General features: G+C 43.9%; 1 protein-coding gene across 1 annotated transcript in view; it reads left to right on the forward strand.

Moving 5' to 3' along the window:
• Positions 1-20,235, forward strand: part of FAM135B (family with sequence similarity 135 member B) — a 296,886-nt gene that overhangs the window by 235,163 nt on the left and 41,488 nt on the right. The window contains exons 8-10 of the mRNA XM_027773310.1: positions 5,279-5,432; positions 7,531-7,580; positions 19,520-19,675. Coding sequence (XP_027629111.1) covers positions 5,279-5,432; positions 7,531-7,580; positions 19,520-19,675 — 360 coding nt within the window. The remainder of the gene's footprint in view (positions 1-5,278; positions 5,433-7,530; positions 7,581-19,519; positions 19,676-20,235) is intronic.

Genomic DNA, 20,235 nt, shown 5'->3' on the forward strand with positions numbered 1-20,235 from the left:
GAAGAGCGTAGGAAATTTGGGGGGAAAATGGAGAGGTAAGACACTTGTTGGACACTGATAAGGTTTATTATCCATTGATGAGGATGTGTATGTTGGTCTCAACTGGACTGGACTGAGGTGTATATCATGCTGGGTAAAGTCTCTTCACAATCTAAAAAAAAAATAATAAATACAAAAATGCAGTGGAGAAAGTGGGCAACCTTGCCTAGTACCATTTTTAGTGGAAAAGCTTCAGCTTTTCCCAATTCAGTATAATATAATACTAACTGTAGGTTTTTCATAGATGACTTTTATCGTGTTGAGAAATGACCCTTCTATACCAATCTTACTGAGGGCCTTAATCATAAAAGGATGTTGTATTTTATCAAATGCTTTCTCTGCATGAAATGATCATATGGTTTTTATCTTTCTTTCTGTTAATATGGTGTATAAATTTATGGTGTTGCATATGCTGAACCACCCTTGCATCCCTGGCATAAAGCCTACCTGGTCGTGATGAATAATCTTTTTTGAAAATTAATTAATTAATTATTATTCATACATTAAATCGCTATATGTTGTTGGCTAGGATTTGTGAGTATCTTGTTGAGAACTTTATATTCATCAATGATATTGGTCTGTCGTTTTCCTTTTTTTGTCATGTCCTTATCTGTTTTGGGAATGAGGATGATGGAGGCTTCATAAAATGAATTTGGAAGGTTTCCTTCCTTTTGAATCTTCAGAAATAATTTGAGTAGGATAGGTATTAACTTTTCCTTAAAAGTTTTGTAGAATTCAGAAGTAAAGCCATCTATACTTGGGCTTTTCTTTTTCAGGAGGTTATGTATTACTGATTCAGTCTCCTGGTTTGTTAGGGGTCTATTCCGGTTTTCTCTGTCCTCCTGATTCAATCTTGGTAGATTATGTGCATCTGGGAATTTGCCCATCTCCTCCAAGTTATCTTGTTTGTTGCCATACAGTTGGTCATATTATCCTTCCCAGTTTGGGGGACCACTCAATGCTGTCACCCCTGTCCTCAACAGCATGCACTGACTTTGTCCCGGGATGTGACCTACATCAGTGTTTTACTGATAGCAAAGCTGTGATCACAGTACCATGACTGTCCCCTCTTTAGAGAAGATGTGCCTATAGTGCAGAGAGGAGGAGCCCCAAGGTGACATTGGGATAAGTGGCAAAGTATGAGTTCGAACTTGACTTTGAGCTAGCGGTCCCAAGACTGTTTATCGTGAAGCCCACACTCTAGACTCTGTGTTTTGCTCCCTCCCTCCCATGCAGATATTTTCCTATGTATGTTAGAGTTAATTCAGCCACAGAAAGGGAGAGGCTCCTGTCCTTTGAGTGCATCTTTGTGGTGGGCCCTAGCCAGGCATGGCCCATTTGAGTTCCTGTCAGCTTAATGGTCTGCTGCCCTTCTTGATTCTTCTTTTATTATTTAAAGTTTTCACACCAGACTGTCAGAAAACAGATTGCTGAAGTGTGCTTGCTTAGTGTAGGGAACTCGTGCATGGCTTTTCAATCCACTTCATGCAACTCTAACGGAGGTACATTGGTACTTCCACTCTGACACAGATTCTGCAGGCCTTGAGGGCTGGCTAGTGGGGCTTTCTGCGGTTTATCGGAGAGTCGTGCTGTTGAGTAAATTTATGCAGAAGGGAAGGTTGCTGTTTTGTTCTTAATACTCTCCAGCCATATATTTTTCAGGATTTTTCTTTTGGTTAGCGTTTTGGCTTCTTGCTTTCTATATAATCATACTAGGTCAGCCACATAAAGATCCCCCAAAGTTTTTTTTATCTCTCTCTTGAAAAACCCACGTGAATTGGAGTCTAGTTTTAAAAAGTCAAACTTAGTAACAGCGTCATAGATTCCTTGCCCTCTCCTGTGGATCCTTGAAGCACTTTCAAAATAAGCAATGGTGATAGCAAAATGAAGTCGTAAGCAAGTAGCAGGTTCCAGAAAGCAGCGCTCTCCAGGCTGCCTGAAGCGAACAAACTGCGGAGACTTGTAACTAGTGGCTTTGATGTCTTTGTTAATCTGCTTTTTGCTTTCATTTCTGCTTGGTCACAGCTAATGGAGACTCCACAGGACTTACATTAATGCTTCAGTCAAAGCCAGCAGACCTCTGTCGAGCATCTGTTTTCTGTCAGGCATGGTTTTCAGAGCCATGGCTGCCTCGTCTTGGCACCTGGGCTTTAGGAATCATTTCTGCTGTTGGCAAGCAATGTGACCTTGGGCATGTTCTTCAGTTATTTGAGTCTCAGTCTTTAGGTCCATGAAATGGAAATAGGGGTTGGTCTCTTCAGAAAACCTCCAAGATGTGTTAAGTGAAAAATGCAAGAAACAGAAATGTTCAGAGTATTCTCTAACTTGTGAGTGTGCCTCTGTGTGTTTTCAGGAATACACATATACAGTAATGTGCACATATGCATATGGGAGTTTTTTAGAAGGACCTATACAAAATGCTTGGACTCGGGGGAGAAGAGTACCTTAGATAGTGCTTCCTTTAGTGACATAAATACATACACACACACACATGCACACACACACACACACACACACACACACACACACACACAGTATATCTATATGAGGAACTTCACAAAGTTCGTGGAAATGGCATATTATTCAAAAACTATGCATGTATTTTTAAAAAATTACACCACAATAAACTCATATTTTAATGCCATTTTCCTATGAGTTATTGAATTCCCTCATATTGTATTTGGAAATCAAAATGAAATAATCTGCCTTTTATGGTACTTCTTGAAGATCAGATGAGATGAAGTGCAATGGGACTATCCAGATAAATCATATCCAGAGGCTTCCTTCTTGTTCCACAGACCTGGAGATTCTGGTATATTCTCTGCTGATAGTCTTTCTACAACGGTATTGACTTCTTTGTCTTCAATATTTTTTAAAAGAATTATGTATTTAATTTTACTTTTATTTTAATTTGACCAGAGTGAGAAAGAGAGAGAGAAAATGAGAGAACAAACTGCCAGGTCTGGAACTTGAAACTTGGTTGGCCATATGGGAATCCAGTGCCTAAACCACCACACCACCTGCCGGTCCCTCTATTCCATCTTAATACACTAAGAAAGGTGAGAAATGGGGATATATCAGTTACCTTGAATGTCATGTGAACAAAGATATGCTAGCTGGCTGAATTTTCTGGTAAACAATGAACAAATTTTTTGTTCACAAACCTTGTTGAATGTCTTATGTTCATATCAGAAGGGATAAGGCAAGTTCATAATCCAAGGCTGGGTTTCAGAGCTAAGAAATTGAGACCCTAGGGTACAACAGTTGCTCCCGAGGGTCTCTCCAGTGAACTCCATGGTGTGCTACACAAACCTCGCCTTCAGACCTGAGTCTTTTGCTTCTCACACTGCTGGGGAAGTTGGCCAAGTAGCTGAGCCTGGGGCTTGCACTGTCCAGAAAGAGCTACTCACCTAAAGTCACACCTCTTCCCTGAGTTAATCCATGCCCAGGAAGGATAAATGCATTGGGACAAAGACCTGGCTCTTGCCTCAAACATCTCTGCAGGCTCGGAGCCCCTGGGCATTGGCTAAGGTCTCTGTCATTCCCGCAGGACAGTGCAGTGCAAATCCTGCACTGCAAATCCTGTCCTGATCCTCTACCCCAAAGATATTGGTCCTGAGGGCACACCAGTGACCTTCCTATAATCTGTTTCCTAGGGAGCTGACCTAAGATAGTCTCAGGGCTAGGTAATGGCAAATCTGAGGTTTCCTAATTTGTAATTATACCTAACTTCTTCTACCTTATACACATGACACAATCATTGCGATAGATGTGGTGGTTAGAGAGGATATAATTACACCTGTCGCTGTCTGCCTTCATGACACCATTAGGAGTGCAGATGGAATACAGATGCATATTGAACCATCAGACCTGTCCTGCCTTTACTGGACCAATTCAGCTTCCTTAGATGGAAACAAGGAGAAAGGAAATCAATCCAGGAAGGAGACTGCCACCATCACTGGCTGCATAGAGCAACTTACAGAAGCCACTTGGGTGGAATTCCACACCAACCTTGAATTACTTCGAGCAGGACAGGCAAAGCAGCAGGGAGCATGGAGGGCCATAGCCTCCTCTCATTAGGACCCTGGGAGCTATAGATGGACAGGCAGGTCCTACCCACTGAGTTTCCCAGCACACTGTACACTGCACTGCCGTCTCCCCCACCCTTCTGCCCTTTCCCTTGGGATTACTTTTCTGCTAAAATAAAAAAAAATCCTTCCTGAAATTCACCCTAGAATGTCCTTCTCTTTCGAGTGGGCAAGAAATTCAACTTTTTCTTGCTTCTTCCTTTTCATCAAATAAATTGTGGAGTTGGATGCATTTTCCTCATTGGGAGCACCACTTTGTAATTTCACCAGGTTAATACATTGTACATCTACAGGCCAAATACAATGTGCAGTGTTCCCACACTGTACTGGGACCTCTTACAGCCTTCCACACTTTCAACATTTCATACTTTACCTCACAACCTCTTCCTAGTTTACAACTCTTTTTTTTCTCCTACCCACTACTCACTACCTTTGACAAAGGTCTTTCTAAATTCCTTATCTCCATGTGAAAAGGAGCCCACCTCCATCTGTTCTCTTCGCTATTTCTTAAATTCATGATAGAGAATGTATGCATAAGAGAGAGAGAGAGAGAGAGAGAGAGACCCCACAGGGCCGGTCCCAACACAGCTGCCTTCCCCCAGTCCCCTAGCTCACCAGGACCCTTGACACTTGTAGGTGTCTCTGGCAAGTGTTCAGGCTGACCAGGCCGAATCCTTGAACCACGGTGGGCATGTGGCATTCAGCTCCACAGCCCAGCGTCCTATCAGCTGCACAGACGCTTGGCTCTATGGCCTCTTCTTACAGTGCCCCTTGGAAGTGGCAGGTGATAGAGGCTTTAAAGTGGGTGTCAGTGAGTTGTCACAGACCTACATGGTCAGTGCCATCATCATCATCTTTGTCAACATCATAATCATCACCAGTCACTATTATTATTATTGTTTTAATTTGAGCTGAAGACAGAAGCATGCCAGATTTTAATGTTTTTCTCATGTTGCGGGACAAAGAAGAGATTTAAACTTAGATCTCTCTCTAACTGGAATCTTCAACCACATCCCAGTTTTCTAAGGACCCACCTGCTTTCCTGAACCTACAAACCTTTCGTGAACGCCAGAGCAGGATGGAGGATTGGATCCTTGTGCTGCCCAACTAGGTGCAGCATCCTCAACCATTGTTTCTGTTCTGGCTTGCAGGGAAGCTTCTATGTCCCCTCCGAGAACTGCATGCAACATGCACACAAGTGGCACCGGGACCTGTGCTTCCTGCTCCTGCATGCCTACCAGGGACTCCGCCTCCACTTTCTGGCCATCATGAGGGACATCCCCGAGCTGCCGCATATGGAGCTGGGTAAGAGACTGGGATGGGGAAAACCCATCCCAGAAGCCTGCGTCTCTCCTTGGATCAAGGACAGTCAGCGTACCCGTGACAATGCCACAGTACCAGCGCTCTGCTACTCCACCTGCTTCCAGCAGGAGAGAACCTTGAGGATGTAACGGTAGTAAGGGACATCAGTATGCCAAGGCATGTGCCTTCACTCTCACTCGCCCTCCCACCGAATATTCATTGAGTTTCTTCTGTGTACCTGGCACTTCTGGTACATGGCGCTAAGTTGCTTCCTGAAGAAACACGCTAATTTATAGCCTTTCCTTAATTAGGCTGTAATTATGGAATTGCAACTTACAAGAGTGTGAAACAATCCCAATAAAGAACTACACACAAATGCAGATATATGGGTATATACATATATATGTATGTGTGCACATGCATATATATATGTATAATCTGGATGATTATCGAAATCTCTTCATATCCATCATATTTAATGTCCTGGGGACACATTGATTCTTATATATGTATTTTTCTAAAACTTAGACATGATGAAAATTACTAGACCTGAATGGTCTTGACTGACAGGTGACAGATGGAAGTGAAGCTGAAAGAGGAAGCATGGCAGCTGAGGGACATGCAGCCACGTGTGGCAGGACAATGACAGGAGCCTGGGACCCTGCAGTGACCACGGGGAACAGAGTCCTTTACACTGTCACAGGCAGTTACAACAGTGTCCTCCTGGCCCGTCATAGAGTCCCCGCTGTCTCCAGCACAGAGGCCGAGTCCTCGGGCCGGCGTTCAAGGCTTTCTCCTCTCTCAGCATCACGGCCCACAGGTGCCTTGACCAGTCTGCCTTTGACCTTTGACTTCAGCTGCTGAGATGATCATGGCTTTGGTGCTGTTCACGGCCTGTGCGGTGTCACATGGCACTGAACACATCACATAATGACAATTTATTTGTTGTTTCAATTCCACACTAGAACAGGGTCCTTCAGGTCCCTTAGACCCGGTGCCGGGCATGCAGAGTAAAGGAGTGAAGCTTCATGCAGTGTTCTCACTGTTGAGTTCATGCTGAGGCTACTGGACCGTCTAGCTTTATCAATCATAACATGATACCAAGTCCTGTCCTCAGGGCTACTCTTTGACTCACACAATCACTAAATTTTTTCCAGGGTCAAATCTTATGTGTGTGTGTGATAAACACATGCATAGAATCAGAGCCAATTTTCATAACATAAAGGAGAAATGGAGATTGTTCAGTAGCAATTGACTTTCTGATATATTATCTAGCTTTATATATATATATTTTTTTTTTTACCTGAATAAGTTTTTTTTTTGTTCATTCACTATCACATTTTACTGAGCACCTCCTGTGTGTCAGGCACTGTACTAGACACTGGGGACACAGTCTGTTAGTCCCTGTGGAATTCCAGGACCAGACAATAGCTGGTGGCAAGCTGTATGCCAATGAGGGTATCAGCCAAGGTCCTTAAATGTCCAAGGATTGAGCTGCTCACCTGGGGACAGCTTTTAATGAAAACCCGTGTCTTAGCCATGTGCAGCTGAAAAACCGCAGCATTACGGACCTAGGGGAGAGCTCGAGCACTGTCACAGCTGTGACTGTTCTGTCACAAATGGCCGGAAGCCCCCTGGTTGACCATCAGATGGCAGCCTGGGATGATGGTGTTCTTTGGTTTCAGAGTCAGTGAGACTGGGAGGGTGGCTCAGCTCTGCTGCTTCACTTCCCTGGGCTTCTTACTCTTCACCTGGAGGATGAAGATACAAATCTATGCCCCAAATATGTTACACACAAGGATCTGTGTGTGTTTAAAAAATACAAGCAGACGTAGAGTCCCTTTGGTCCCCATGAAGTGCTGTGTGAGCATGAGGCTCTACTGTCTCCGGAATGTGTCTGTGAGATGACAGCGGTCTTCACCAAGTGCTCAGTCCATGGCTCCAACTAGCATGAACCCTTTGGGAAGTTAGAATAAGTAGGTGATTCCTCAGCAGTTGTGTTTGTCTCACCAGCTTGAAACAAATGCTTTTTCATTTCATTAGCAACTGCTGCATTTCAGTGTGTGCTCATTTAATTGTATGTCTTTTTTTCTCTTCCTAGAGGCACTTGCTGTTGAAGAAACGCTCTCTCAGCTGTGTTCAGAGCTACAGGTAATTAGATAACTGACCCATGGGTCTGAAAAAAATGGCGATAGTTTTGCAAGGCCAACAAAATTGCTTGTATGCCACAGAAATAAGTGAAAGGACATGACTTTAACTCATAATGTCACTCTAGATCTCAAACTGAAGAAATATTCTTGTACTCTGTGGTCCTTAATCATGTGAGCATGTCTGTTGGCATGTGCCTTGCCTTGTGCTAGGAATTATGGGAAAAATAAACAGGTTAACAGGTCTCTATTTCTTTGAAGCTTATATACATTTATTTATTAGCACTTTTTTCCTCAAGCTTATTTAACAAATTTATTTCAAGAGTGTAAGAGAGAGACCCTCTACTGGACTTTAGCACACCTCCTCCTTTCCCCAGCCTTTGAGCCATCCAGAATCACAGCTGAACACAGATGTCACCCGTTGAACCCAGGGTCTGAGTCTGGGCTTCCCATACAGCTCCAGCTTCACACGGTGACACCCACCACCTGCACCACCATGGCTGAGCTTGTTTGTCCATTGAACAAACACTTGTTGACTACAAACTGTGTGCTTCTCACTGACAGTGACAAGGCTTTGCTCTTGTGGTCAGATGGCCTCAGATGTGGCAGAGAGACTAGAGTCAATGAGGGCCATGATAAGAGTAACATGCTCTTGCCAGAAAAAATCCAAGTCATGTTAAGATCTGTGTTTAATAATACTGACAAATGTGTGCTACTTTTACTTAGTCTCTGGAACACTTTCACATCCCATGTGCTGGCTGGTCTGGAGGCAAGGACGTTTGTCTTTATATTAGCAAGAGGCAAATTATGCTAAGATGAAGTCTGGTCACAGGCAGGTGAGCCACTTCAGTGCTCGGAGTGGTTCTTGAAACACTGTCTCATCTCAAGCTGGCACCTCTTTCCTTTAAATCCGCTTGTTTCCAACGCTAGCTGGACATTTAAGATCATCCATAGGACTTTCAAAATCCACGTTGGGTGACCAGCAGATGGCGTAATGGCTATGTCACTGGACTCTCACATAGTTTTCTATGGTTTGAGTCGCTGATCCGGTGGCTTACAACTCATACTGGGTGTGTGCACGTGTGTACCCAAAATCATGAGAGGAGAATGGAGGAGAAGGGATTGTGGCGTGGCCATCGTCTCTGGGGAAATGATTTTTCACTTTCTGTCTCTGTCTCTCCAACAAGACACACACACCTTACAGGAAAAAGCTCTCCAAAAATAAATAAATAAAAAGAGTTAAAATAAAAGAAAAAGCTTCCCTGATGAGCCTCACCTGTGACCAGGGATAAAGACCTCTGCTTCAGATCCTATTGTAAAGATAGCAAAAGGAGGGAACCAGCAGTTAGTGTAATGGCTATGTTGCTGGACTCCCACGTAGTCGACCGTGGTTCGCGTCCCGGACCCGGTGGCTTAAAACTCATGCCGAGCGCGTGTGCGTGTGTGCCCAAGATCCCGAGAGGAGAATGGAGGAGAAGGGATTGTGGCGTGACCATCCCTCTGGGGGGTGATTTCTCGCTTTCTGTCTCTTTGTCTCTCTGTCTGTCTGGCGAGCGCATGTGCCCTATAGTGAAAACCTCTCAAAAAAAAAAAAAAAAAAGATAGCAAAAGGAGTTAGCCTTGGAAACTCAGTGGCACCCCAGGAGGAACACAAAGCTCGAGTGGCCTCAAGCCCTTCCCAGCACCCACTCAGCTCTAAGGAGTGTTGGAATGAGTGGAGGGACCAATGAGGTGCAAGAACAATGAAAGGTGAGGTGGTGACCCACCTGGAGCAGTTTGCACCACCTCCCCAAGGCTGTTGACTCATTTGCAAAGCAAGGTTGGACTCGGTGGGTCCATGCAGTGATTTAGTAGACCTGTGTGTGCTGTCCTGTGTCACATGGAGAGTAGTGGTCAGAGTCGGTGTCTGCCAGAGTGCAGTCCCAAATCTGCCAGGGGCAGGCATTCCGTCTCTCAGTGCCTGGTTTCTCATGTGTGAAGGGCACTGTGGGGAGGATAAAAGGAGGTTGCATGTGCACGGTATTTAGGACAGTGACCCTCTGCCACTCTGCTCTGGGCATAATTCATTCTGTTCCATGGGCCTGGCAAGGTTGCAGACATGGACACAGATACTGTGTGTGGTTTGGGGACCCCGAATGGATGTGTCACTAACGTTGCCAGCAAGGAGACAGACTTAGTAGACTCTGGAAGGAGGCTATGTTGGCACCAGCCTCAGAGCAGTAACAGAACGTTGCTATTTGCCAAGGGCAATCCATGCAGGGAGGAGGCGAGGAGGTGCAGGGTGCAGGCTGTGCCAATGGACAGTACGCAGGGCTCCAGGGAGGACAGGAGTTGGATGACTGGGACTCTGGGCTGGGAGGGAGCCCAAGCCAGTGATGACGGCACCTGCGTGTTCTCATACCACAGAGTTTAGACAAGGCCCCAGGTCACAGAGAGCCAGGAAGCAGGGCTACAAGCTCTCCAGGCATCTTGTGGAAGAAGGGACTCTAGGATCTGTTTGTACCTACAGAACAATCTGACACCATGCGTGCAAGGATTTTTCTCTCACAGGTGATACATTCTGTGACAGCTCAATCTCCTCCAGTCTGATCTGATTCAGTTGAACTCTGACACCAGCCACCTGGGGTCAGCATCAGATTCCACAAGTCAGGGGCTCTGTCCCACAAGACTGCCCGCTTCAGATGCCTATTGCAAGTCCTGGGCCTCCTTTACTTTTCTTTCTGTTTCTGTCTTTTATATAGCAATTTATTTATCTATTATTTTTATATTAAATCACTGTGTAGCATTACAGCATACCCAATGAATTTTCCATCCTGAATGCTCTATACATTGATTCAAAGCTATTACCATTTGTCCTCACAGGATCATTATCCGTTTTTGTGTCCCTTAACTATTTTGTTCCTTTCTTTTCCCCCTTGATCCCCTCTGTCTCACTCTCTTCCATTTCCCGCCCTCCTCCCACACTCTCTAGTATCCACGGCTGCTCTCCATGCCTTTGTACCTCCAGACGCTCAATGGCAGTTTCTGCCGTTGAGTGCCGACATTTGGTATATATTGAGTGGGGACATGCAATGCCTCTCTTTCATAGTCTGGCTTGCTTTACTTAGCAATAAATTTTCATATTCATCCACTGCCTATCAATGCCAGGGTCTCAGTGTTTTTTGATCAGTTACAAATTAAAGGTCTATGTGATCTCCTTCCATGGACTCAATAATTTGATCAAATGACTCACAGAATTCAGGAAGCATTTTTCTTTCTTTTTTATTTTTTAGTGTTGAGTAATTTATTACTGGCTTCTTTATGCTTATTTTTGCCAAATTTGGCCACTATGACTCTGTAAGTGACTTCCTTATCCTTTGGACAGTTCTCTAATAGTCTTTGAACTGCCTTACTTTCTGGCACACACGAAAAAAGATGAGCTGGCTCACCTCATACCTGCCCTCTCTCAGGCCTGGAATTGGTCATTTCTCCAAGGACCTTGAGTTCGCCATAGTGAGAAATGGTGCATAAGAACTACTGTCTCAGCATTAAATGTCTCATTGCCGTTTGAACATCACTACGTGTTTTATATTTATCCTTAAAAACTCTTTATATGAAATATTTGTTCTTTATGGGATATTTTGCAAATTTTCTCCCTGTGTTTTCATTTGTCTCTTGTCACTCCTAAATGTGTTGTGGATTTTGGATTATCCTTAGTTATTGTTGAGTTCCCAGACTTGGGATATACAAAAATTCAGCTAAGTTTCTCCTTATATTGTACTTTTTAATGATTTACATTTAGATTTCTTATACATTTGGAGTTTATTCTGGCATTTTACTCCTGAATCAAAGCTCCCTATTTTTCCAAATTACTAATTTTTCTGATTTCATTGATTTGAAACTCCATTTTGAGATCACATTTTTATATTTTACGAGGGAGCATTTTCTATTTAGTAGTTTATAATAAAGGATATTATAAATGATATGAATGAAAAGGTACATGCAGCGAGATTTGGGAAGGTCCTGAGTACACAAACTTTTGCCAGCTCCTCCCAGTGTGAGGATGTGTTAACTGATCCACAAGTTCTCCCAGCCCTGCTGTTTAAGGCTTCAGTGGAGGTTCCACTACTTTAGGCTTGACTGATGAAATCTTCATTGGTCACTGTTGACTGACTCAATCCATAGCACCTCTCCCTTCCCCAGAGGTCAGGGATGGAGCTGAAAGTTCTGACTCTAATCATAGACTGGTTTTTCTGACAACCTGCCTCTACCCCGACTGTCAAGATCCACCTCATACCATACTCTCAAGTATGGTTGAAAGATACTTCTCCATAACCAAAGACTGTATCATTTCAGAAATTCCAAGGCCTTTACAAGGTCTGTGTCAGAAAACGGGGAACACACACACACGCACACACACACACACACCACAATATTATGGTGGGAATGGGAGTAGGTACCAGGCAGGGCACAGTGGCTGTAATTCCTTACTGATGAAGCAATGGCAAATACAAGTGCCCTGGTATGGAATGCCCGCTCCCTGCCCGTGACCCACGGGGCACTGTACTGTCAGCAGCCTTGTGAGTACAGGGAGGAAGGTACGTGTATTGCCCCATTGAATTTTTTTGTTTACATGTATTTTTTATTTGCATTTAACCATTATATATCTTCATAACATACAGCATAAGAGATGGATTCTCAAAGCATAAATGCATTGCTTAGCAAGCAAGTAAAAGACATTACTGATACAATAACTTTCCATTCTGTGTCTGCTAAATTAAAAAAAAAATCCTGATCCCCTTTCTCCCACCCCCAGTTGTCCACACCCTCCTATACAGTCTCTGCTATCTACATTTTCTGTCTCTGCTAGTGTACGTTCCAGTCTTCAGTTTCCACCATGAAGTGCTGGCATTCGGTATATACTGAGTGGGGACATACAATGTCTGTCTTCCATAGTCTAACTTGCTTTACTTAGCATTACCTTGTCCATATTCATCCACTTTGTATCAAATGTCAGGGTCTCATTGTTTTTCTTCACGACTGAGTATTGCTCCATAACGTACATGTGTCAGTTTTTCAATCCATTCATCTTGGATTGCCCGTTAATTCTACCTGAAGTGGACATGGAGGAGTGTTAGGGAGTCGGTAAGGGGGAGCCCAAGCTGTCTGTGTCTCATTGCAGTACTATCACTCTGGTCTGTGCAATGGTTCAGGTGAGAGATTGGGGGATTAGGACACAGGATGCTCATGAATTTATCAACATTTTCATGAGAAGTCAGCTGGTTGCTTTCCTGTTGGGGGCTGCTCCCCAAGTTATGGGCTACTGTCTCTGAATTTTGCATATTTGTGTCGCTGCAGACTTTATTTTGCACAAAGTAATCACATTAGCTGTCTGTTGCAGGGCTGTGGCCCTGTGACAGGGTATAAGAGAAAATGTGTGTAGGGGGTTATCCTATCTCTTTGGTTTAAAAAGGGCTGTTCTGGAGTTGGAGTAGAAGGAACAACACTCCGGTCCAATAACCCCCAAGATCATGCTCACAGCCCGCAGAGTTGTTCAGAGGCAGAACACCACCACCTTGTGGAGGACCACAGGCAGTAGCAAGTGTGTCCATCCCAAGCTCCTGCCAGTGGCTGGGCATGGAGGGTTGGAATGTCTCAGGTGGTGTAAGATGATTTGACAACATAGAGCTCTAGAGCCATGGGGTGATTCAGAAATACCTGTGTTCTGAGTTAACCTTAAATATTAATTAAAGCATCTACTATGTGCTGGTCACTTGGCCACTTGTTGGGAAAAGAAAATTGAGAGACTAACTGATCTTTGCAGCCTGGTGAGAAACAGATTCGTTCACAGATAAAGCAGGGTGTGTAAGGCAGGGACTGTGGGGCACGGAAGGGTGAGCCTGATTCTTTCGTGAGAGGTGAGGATGGCTTGTTGTGAGGTTACTCCAGAGGGGCAGGAGTATGCTAGACACTGGGGAGAGAAGGCTTTCCTGGCAGAAGGAGCAGCAGTACCCCAAAACTGGAAGCACATGGGCACTTGGTCCTAGTGTTGTTGAGCACTGAGGATAAGAAGTGCAGATGTCCTGTGGGGCTGGAAAGACGAATTGGAATGGAGTAGGATTCCTGATATGCATCTTGATTCAGAAGGGTGTGTGCGTGCATGTGTGTGTATGTGTGTGTGTGTGCGTGTACACACATGTGCATGTGCATATAGTGTAGGGAATTCTGGACAAAGATGAGAGTACAAAGGTAGGAGCTGTGTTTAGACAGAGACTTGCAACCCTAGATACACATTAGAATCACCTGAGAACCCTTTTAGAAAGGTCAGTGTCTGGAATACACCCGCAGAGATTCTGAGCGGGGCCCAGACACCTGAAGACTGGAAGCCGCCCAGTGATTATAACATGCAGCCAGGGTCGAGGGCCCGAGAGACCTCACTTTGTTCTGGAAATGTAAGTCAGGCTTCTCTAAACACAATGCCTGATCACCCTGGAGACACAATATTAGCATTTCCTACAGGAAGCCTTCCACAGTCCTTCCACTACATGCAGTATGGATTGCTCCCAGTGCTTTGCAGGTATTTGTGATTAAATAAAGAGCCATACTGGGACTTTATGGCTCTCCCGGGACTGTATGCACTTACATTTGGCTACTTGGAGCTCAGCATACACCCAGCACAGAACAGACCTCCACACAAAGAGCTGGGGAGTGAGGAATGAACCAAGGTGCATGGTGAGAGCACTGACTACGAGGTGGAGGACCAGCAAGGTGGTGGCTGAGCCCTTCCCAGCAGCGTCGCCCTGGACAGCACATCCCAGAACAGCCTCTTAGTTAGCATGCAGACCGCCCCCATCCCCATGCCCCCGTCTGCCTGAGAAACCCTTCGAAGACCGTCTGCTGTGATTCAGTCCCAAGTGTCTGTGAGTGACAACGTCCTCTCGTGGCTTCATTAGAGGCGTCTTCAGTATTTCTGGAACCATTTCTGTGATAGACTGTGTGTGTGTGGGGGGATAATTCACCCAAAGACACTTTTAACAAATAACTTTTTCTCGTCCTCCTTTTTACTCTGGTGCCTGAACTCAGTATGTGTGCTGTGCCTGCTGGCATCTCTATAGAGCAGGGCAGTTGTGGGTGACAGAATAAGAAGCCCAGCAGGGAAGCCTGAGTTACCAAGGCAAGGGGCACATCCTACTGGTACCAAGTCACCAGTTTATTGAATAAAGAGTGACTAAATTCCCAAGGTCTCCCAGCCACTGCTAGATACGGGAATGCTGAGAAACCTAAAGCTCAAAAAGCGCAGGCAAGGAGAGACACTGGAAGGAAACAGGCAGCAGGTAGCTGGAGGTGCTGGGGGAGAGGTCCATGCAGGGCAAGGGGGCTTCAAACCCAGCCAGTCTTCCCTTAGAGCATAGGAGGAATTTCGGAACAGCTACCAGAATCAGGAAGATGCAGAATTGACTCTAAGTAGTTACATGATGGAGCTTAGATACATCCAAATTGGTGACAAGAAAGAAGATAGGGAGGTGAGAGGGGAAGGCATTCCAGGTTGAGGGTGCAGCCTGGGCAAGCATCTGTGGTTGGAGATAGCTCACTTGTGCAGGCCATTGTGGGTAGTAATATGGCTGGAGCAGTGGCCAGAGGAGAGCTAGCTTGGGGAAAGGTGGGAAATGTTTTCAGGGGCATCATGGGGCTGAGTACTGATGCAGAAGACTGGCTCCCATCAATGAGGGTCCCTGTTAGAGAATACAAATACAAGTCACTAGTAACCCAACTGAAAGCCTCCCTCTCTACCCAACTCTCCAGGTTTTTCCATGACTGACCTGTCACCCAGAGCCCTCACCTGACCCTTCCTTTTCAGCACCCTATTGACCAAGAATGGACATTCCCTGTTTTATCCTCCTTTCCCACAGAGCCAGTCCTGGAAGTAATGTTTCCATCAAAGAAAGTACAGGCCATTCTCTTGGAACTTTGTAGCTCCTGTCATCACTAAAGATTAATCTCACCTTTGAAGAAGCAGCTCAGAGTTACTGCAGCTGCATGTTACCCTGTGTCTGGAAGCTAGTCACTGCATCTGAAGCAACAACGTCCAATACTCAGAGACTTACCACATGCTAAGCTCCTCCTACCTTCTTTTTCCTAACTCTTAAATGCCTCACATTACACCTGATCTGTTTTCCTCTACCATTAGCCTTCACCCATAAGTTGCACAGAGAACTCTCAGAGCTTTATAAGCTTAGGCATTGGACTTAACTTTCCCTATAGGTTAGCACATCCAAAAGCAGTTGTTTGCTTTGCATAGTCATTTTACAGATGAGGAAACTGAGGCACAGGACAAAGGAGAGAGAAAAGTGGTTTGAAATGGCTACTCCAGTCAGTCAGCCATGATAGAGTTCAACACTGCTTTTCGTTGTGAACCCACATCATCAACAGAGAGTGAGCCTCCCTACCGAGACTCTCCCTTATTCACCTTTGAGTCTTAGTTTATTCTAAACATGTCCCTGGGTCATGAAAGATGCTCTTGAGGTGCTTGTTGAATAGTGATAAAACCTAGCACTCAGTGTCAGGCCTTGAGAGCTGGCTCCCTCAGTACCGTCTTACCTGACCTATCATCTCACCTTTTAAGAATTCAAGTCCCTTTCAAAGAAGATGTCTCTCCTAGTTCTAAACTACAACTATTCAAAGTGTTTCTGTCCAGAGGGTATTCTCCCAAAGGCTCCAGGCCCTCTCTTGTCTGGCTCCTTCACATTTTAGCTAAGGCAGCTTGGAATGTTGGGTGATAGTGGTGGACCAAAGCTGTTGAGGGCCTGCCATGTGACCACTGTCTACTTAGGTGCTATGTTATGAAGACTTGGTTCTCTCTCAGATGTTTCTACGATACCCACTAAGTGAGGGTGGCCTGGTGATGTGACTTTGAGCTAATCACCCAGCTTAATTCCCGCTGTGTGATCTTGGTCATTTTATTTACTAACTTTCATTTTGTATTCTTACAAAACAATGATTACATTCAATAAGTCTACCAAGGAGTAATTTGAGGAAATAAATGGGGAGCATTTATAAAATACCTAAAGTTCTACTTGCCAAATAATATATATTCATAAGTAGAATATATACCAATTGCAAAGCAGAGTTCAGATTTTAATGGTCTGTAGGGTACAGGTCAGTGAAAGCCTCTGCAGTGCTCTGAGAAATGGAGGGAGGATGTTAGTGGTTCCCAGCTGAAGGTGACAGTGAAGGTGTAAGGAACGAAGAGGAATCAGGTCTGGATATTGACAGGTAGTGAATTTTGTGGTGATAGGATTAGAGAAGTTAAAAGAGGAGTTGAGATGGTGTGGCCACTGTCATCAGGAGCAAGAAATTTGTGGAAATATATGAATACGGCATGACACTGGCACAAAAACAGACAGGTGGACCAATGGAATAGAATAGAGACCCCAGAAATAAACCCAAAAAATTTATAGTCAACTGATTTTTGACAAAGTATGCCAGTCAATCCACTGGGAAAAGGAAAACCTTTTTAGCAAATGGTGCTGAAAAAACTGGTTATCCACCTGCAGAAAGATGAAACTGAATCCCCATATTCCACCATTAGCAAAAATCAACTCAAAATGGATCAGTGATCTGAATCTAAGAACTTAAACTATAAAACTACCAGGGGAAAACACTGGGGAAACTCTGGGAGACATTGGAGTAGGTAAGGACTTCTTAAATAAGACTTCCAAAACACAGAAAATAATCCCTAAAATAGACAAGTGGAATTGTATCAGATTAAAAAGTTTCTGCACAACAAAGGGCACAGTAATTAGTGTGAATTGACAACCCTCAGAATGGGAGAATATTTTTGTAAAATATGCCTCAAATAAGGGACTGATAACCAGAATACACAAGCAACTCAAGCAGCTTACCCGAAAAAAAAAAAAAAAAGTGATTAACCCAATTAAAAGATGGGAAAATGAGCTGAACAAAAAATCTCTCTAAGGAAGACATACAAACAGCCAAAAAGCATATGAAGAAATGCTCAACATTCCTCATCATAAGGGAGATGCATAAAAGCTATTTGATGATGATGATGATGTGGATAATAATGTCTTTGTCTTGACAGATATGTATGGTAATTGTGCTGGAAAAAGAAAAGTAATACACTGTAAAGATATATGTGATTAAATGTAATATAAAAAAGATTATGATAATAGATAAAATAAAATAAAAACACAATGCAATACCACCTAACCCCTGCCATAATGGCAAAGATTAAAAATACAAAAAGTGAGGACCAGCAGGTGGCGTAATGGCTATGTTGCTGGACTCCCATATAGTTAACCACAGTTCCAGTCCTGGACCCGCACCCGCTGGCTTAAACTCACACCGGGTGCATGTGCGTGCTTGCCCAAGATCCTGAGAGGAAAATGGAGAAGGGATTTCTAGCTTTCTGTCTCTCTGTCTTTCTGATGAGTGCATGTGCCCTATAACAAACACCTCTCCAAAAAAATTAAAATAAAATAAAATAAAAAATACAAATAGTGATAAGTGTTGGTGGGGTTGTGGTGAAAGAGGAACTCTCCTACACAGATGGGAATGTAAACTGGTCCAGCTATTGTGGAGAACAATATGGAGGTCCCTTAACAGTATACAAATAGAACTACCATTTGATCCAGCAGTCACACTGCTGGGTATCTATCCAAAGGACAGGAGAATACTCAGTCAGAAAAGCACTTGCACATTAATGTTTGTTGCAGCATTATTCACAATTGCTAAGACATGGAACCAACCCAAATGTCCACAGATGAACGAATTGAAAAAGTGTGACACATATACTCTATAGAATGTTATTCAGCCATAAAAAATAGGACCCTAGCATTTCATAGAAAGTGGCTGAATATGGAAGATTTATTGCTGAGTGAAGCAAGCTAGGCTATGAAAGAAAGATATTGCATGTATCCACTTAATACATACCAACTATCCGCACTTTATGGTAGAGCTTGAAATATTGGAAGGCATAAAAGCTGTGAAAATAGTTATGGACCCTAAAGACAGTGTGGAAAGAGAGTAGGTGGGAGAAGGGAAGAGTATAGAGAAGGAAAGTAGGAGAAAAATAGAGAGGCATGACATTAATGGGTTTATTACCTGTTGATGATAATATGTACAGTGTTCTCCACTGGACTGGTCTGAGAAGTATTTCATGTTGGGTAAATTCTCTTTACAAGCCAAATGGTGTATAGCAAGTGAATGTTTAAAGAAAATAAAAAAAATAATAATAATAATCTAAAAAAATGAAAATGTATTTGATGATGTTGTAGATAGTAATATCTTTGTCTGGAATGACATGCATGGTAATTGTGCTGGAAAAAGAAATGTTATATACTGCGAAGATATATGTGATTAAATGCAATATTAAAAATAAGTAAATAAAGTAATTTTTGTTAAAAGACTCTGCCTGCCTACAACTTACATGCAGATGAAACGAAATGGAAGAGAGAGACTGGTGCTAGGTAGCGGGTCGTCTCGCAGCAACACTAAGGGCCTTGGATGTTATTTTTTAGACAGACACTACCTAAATGACTTGTTATCATCCTTGGCGTTTGAACTCTCAGATCAAGCATGATAGAATAAAGGAATCCCGTAGGAATATAAGGTCTAAAATGTCATAGATGTACAGAGAAGGGAGAGAGACTCATTAAAAATGTTAAATTTACCACATGATAGTGTGGTGCCAATACAAGTGGACCTGCCTGGAAAGGTTCTGAGTCCATGTGCAGGCCCTTCCCTGAGAATGGTGGGTGTGTGTTTCCATGGTCCAGCCCTGCTGAGGTGGGGCCATGGAATGGAGACCCTGTTGGAGGTCTTTCCTTCTCTCATGGAGAATGTAAATGAAATTTAAGAAAACAGGAAAGTCAGTGAAGGCTTCAGAGAGAAGACCACGGAAGCTTAGTGGAGGGGGGACTGACTCTGCCTTTCTTGCCTCTTTAGATGTTGAACAGCCCAGAGAAGATTGCTGAGCAGATCAGTAAGGATCTTGCCTGGCTCACCTCCCACCTGATGGCCCTGTGGACCCAGTTCCTGGACGCAGTGACCCTGCACTCCCAGGTGACCACTTATCTCACCCAGGAGCATCACACCTTGAGGGTAAGTTGTCAACTGGTCAGAATTCTCTAATCATCGCATCTGCTCTTTTGATGAGGGTTTTCCAGATTCAGTTCAGGGCTGAGTGGGAGTTGGGGTTGGCCTCGAGAGATCTGGCTGGTGTACTGGCTCCTCCATGAACACTCAGTGTCACATCATAAACTCATTGAGCCTCTCAGGCCTTGATCTGACGTTCATAAAATACTGGCTGTGTGTCTCAGATGAGAGCCGAGCTCATCACAGGGATATTCCAAGTTCTTTGACAAGCATTTCGAAAAAAGTGTTTTCAAATGTAAGACCTGGGTCTTGGTGTATGTCTTCGCCACCCGGTTGAGTGTACAGAAGTAGATGTTTAATATTGTAATGAAAGCTCTGTAATCTTAGTCTTCTCATTTAGAGAAAAAAAAAAAAATATCGGGGCAGGCTGGTGGCATGGTGGATAAGGCAGCTGGATCGCACGCGACCAATTGTGTGATTTCAGCCTTGTTTCCAGTGGCTTGAAAAACAGGCCAGATGTGTATGTGTGCCCCAGATCCTGCCAGGAGGGAGAAATGGAGGAGAAG

Source organism: Tupaia chinensis, unplaced genomic scaffold (assembly GCF_000334495.1).
Source record: "Tupaia chinensis unplaced genomic scaffold, TupChi_1.0 Scaffold000335_1, whole genome shotgun sequence".
NCBI lineage: Eukaryota > Metazoa > Chordata > Mammalia > Scandentia > Tupaiidae > Tupaia > Tupaia belangeri.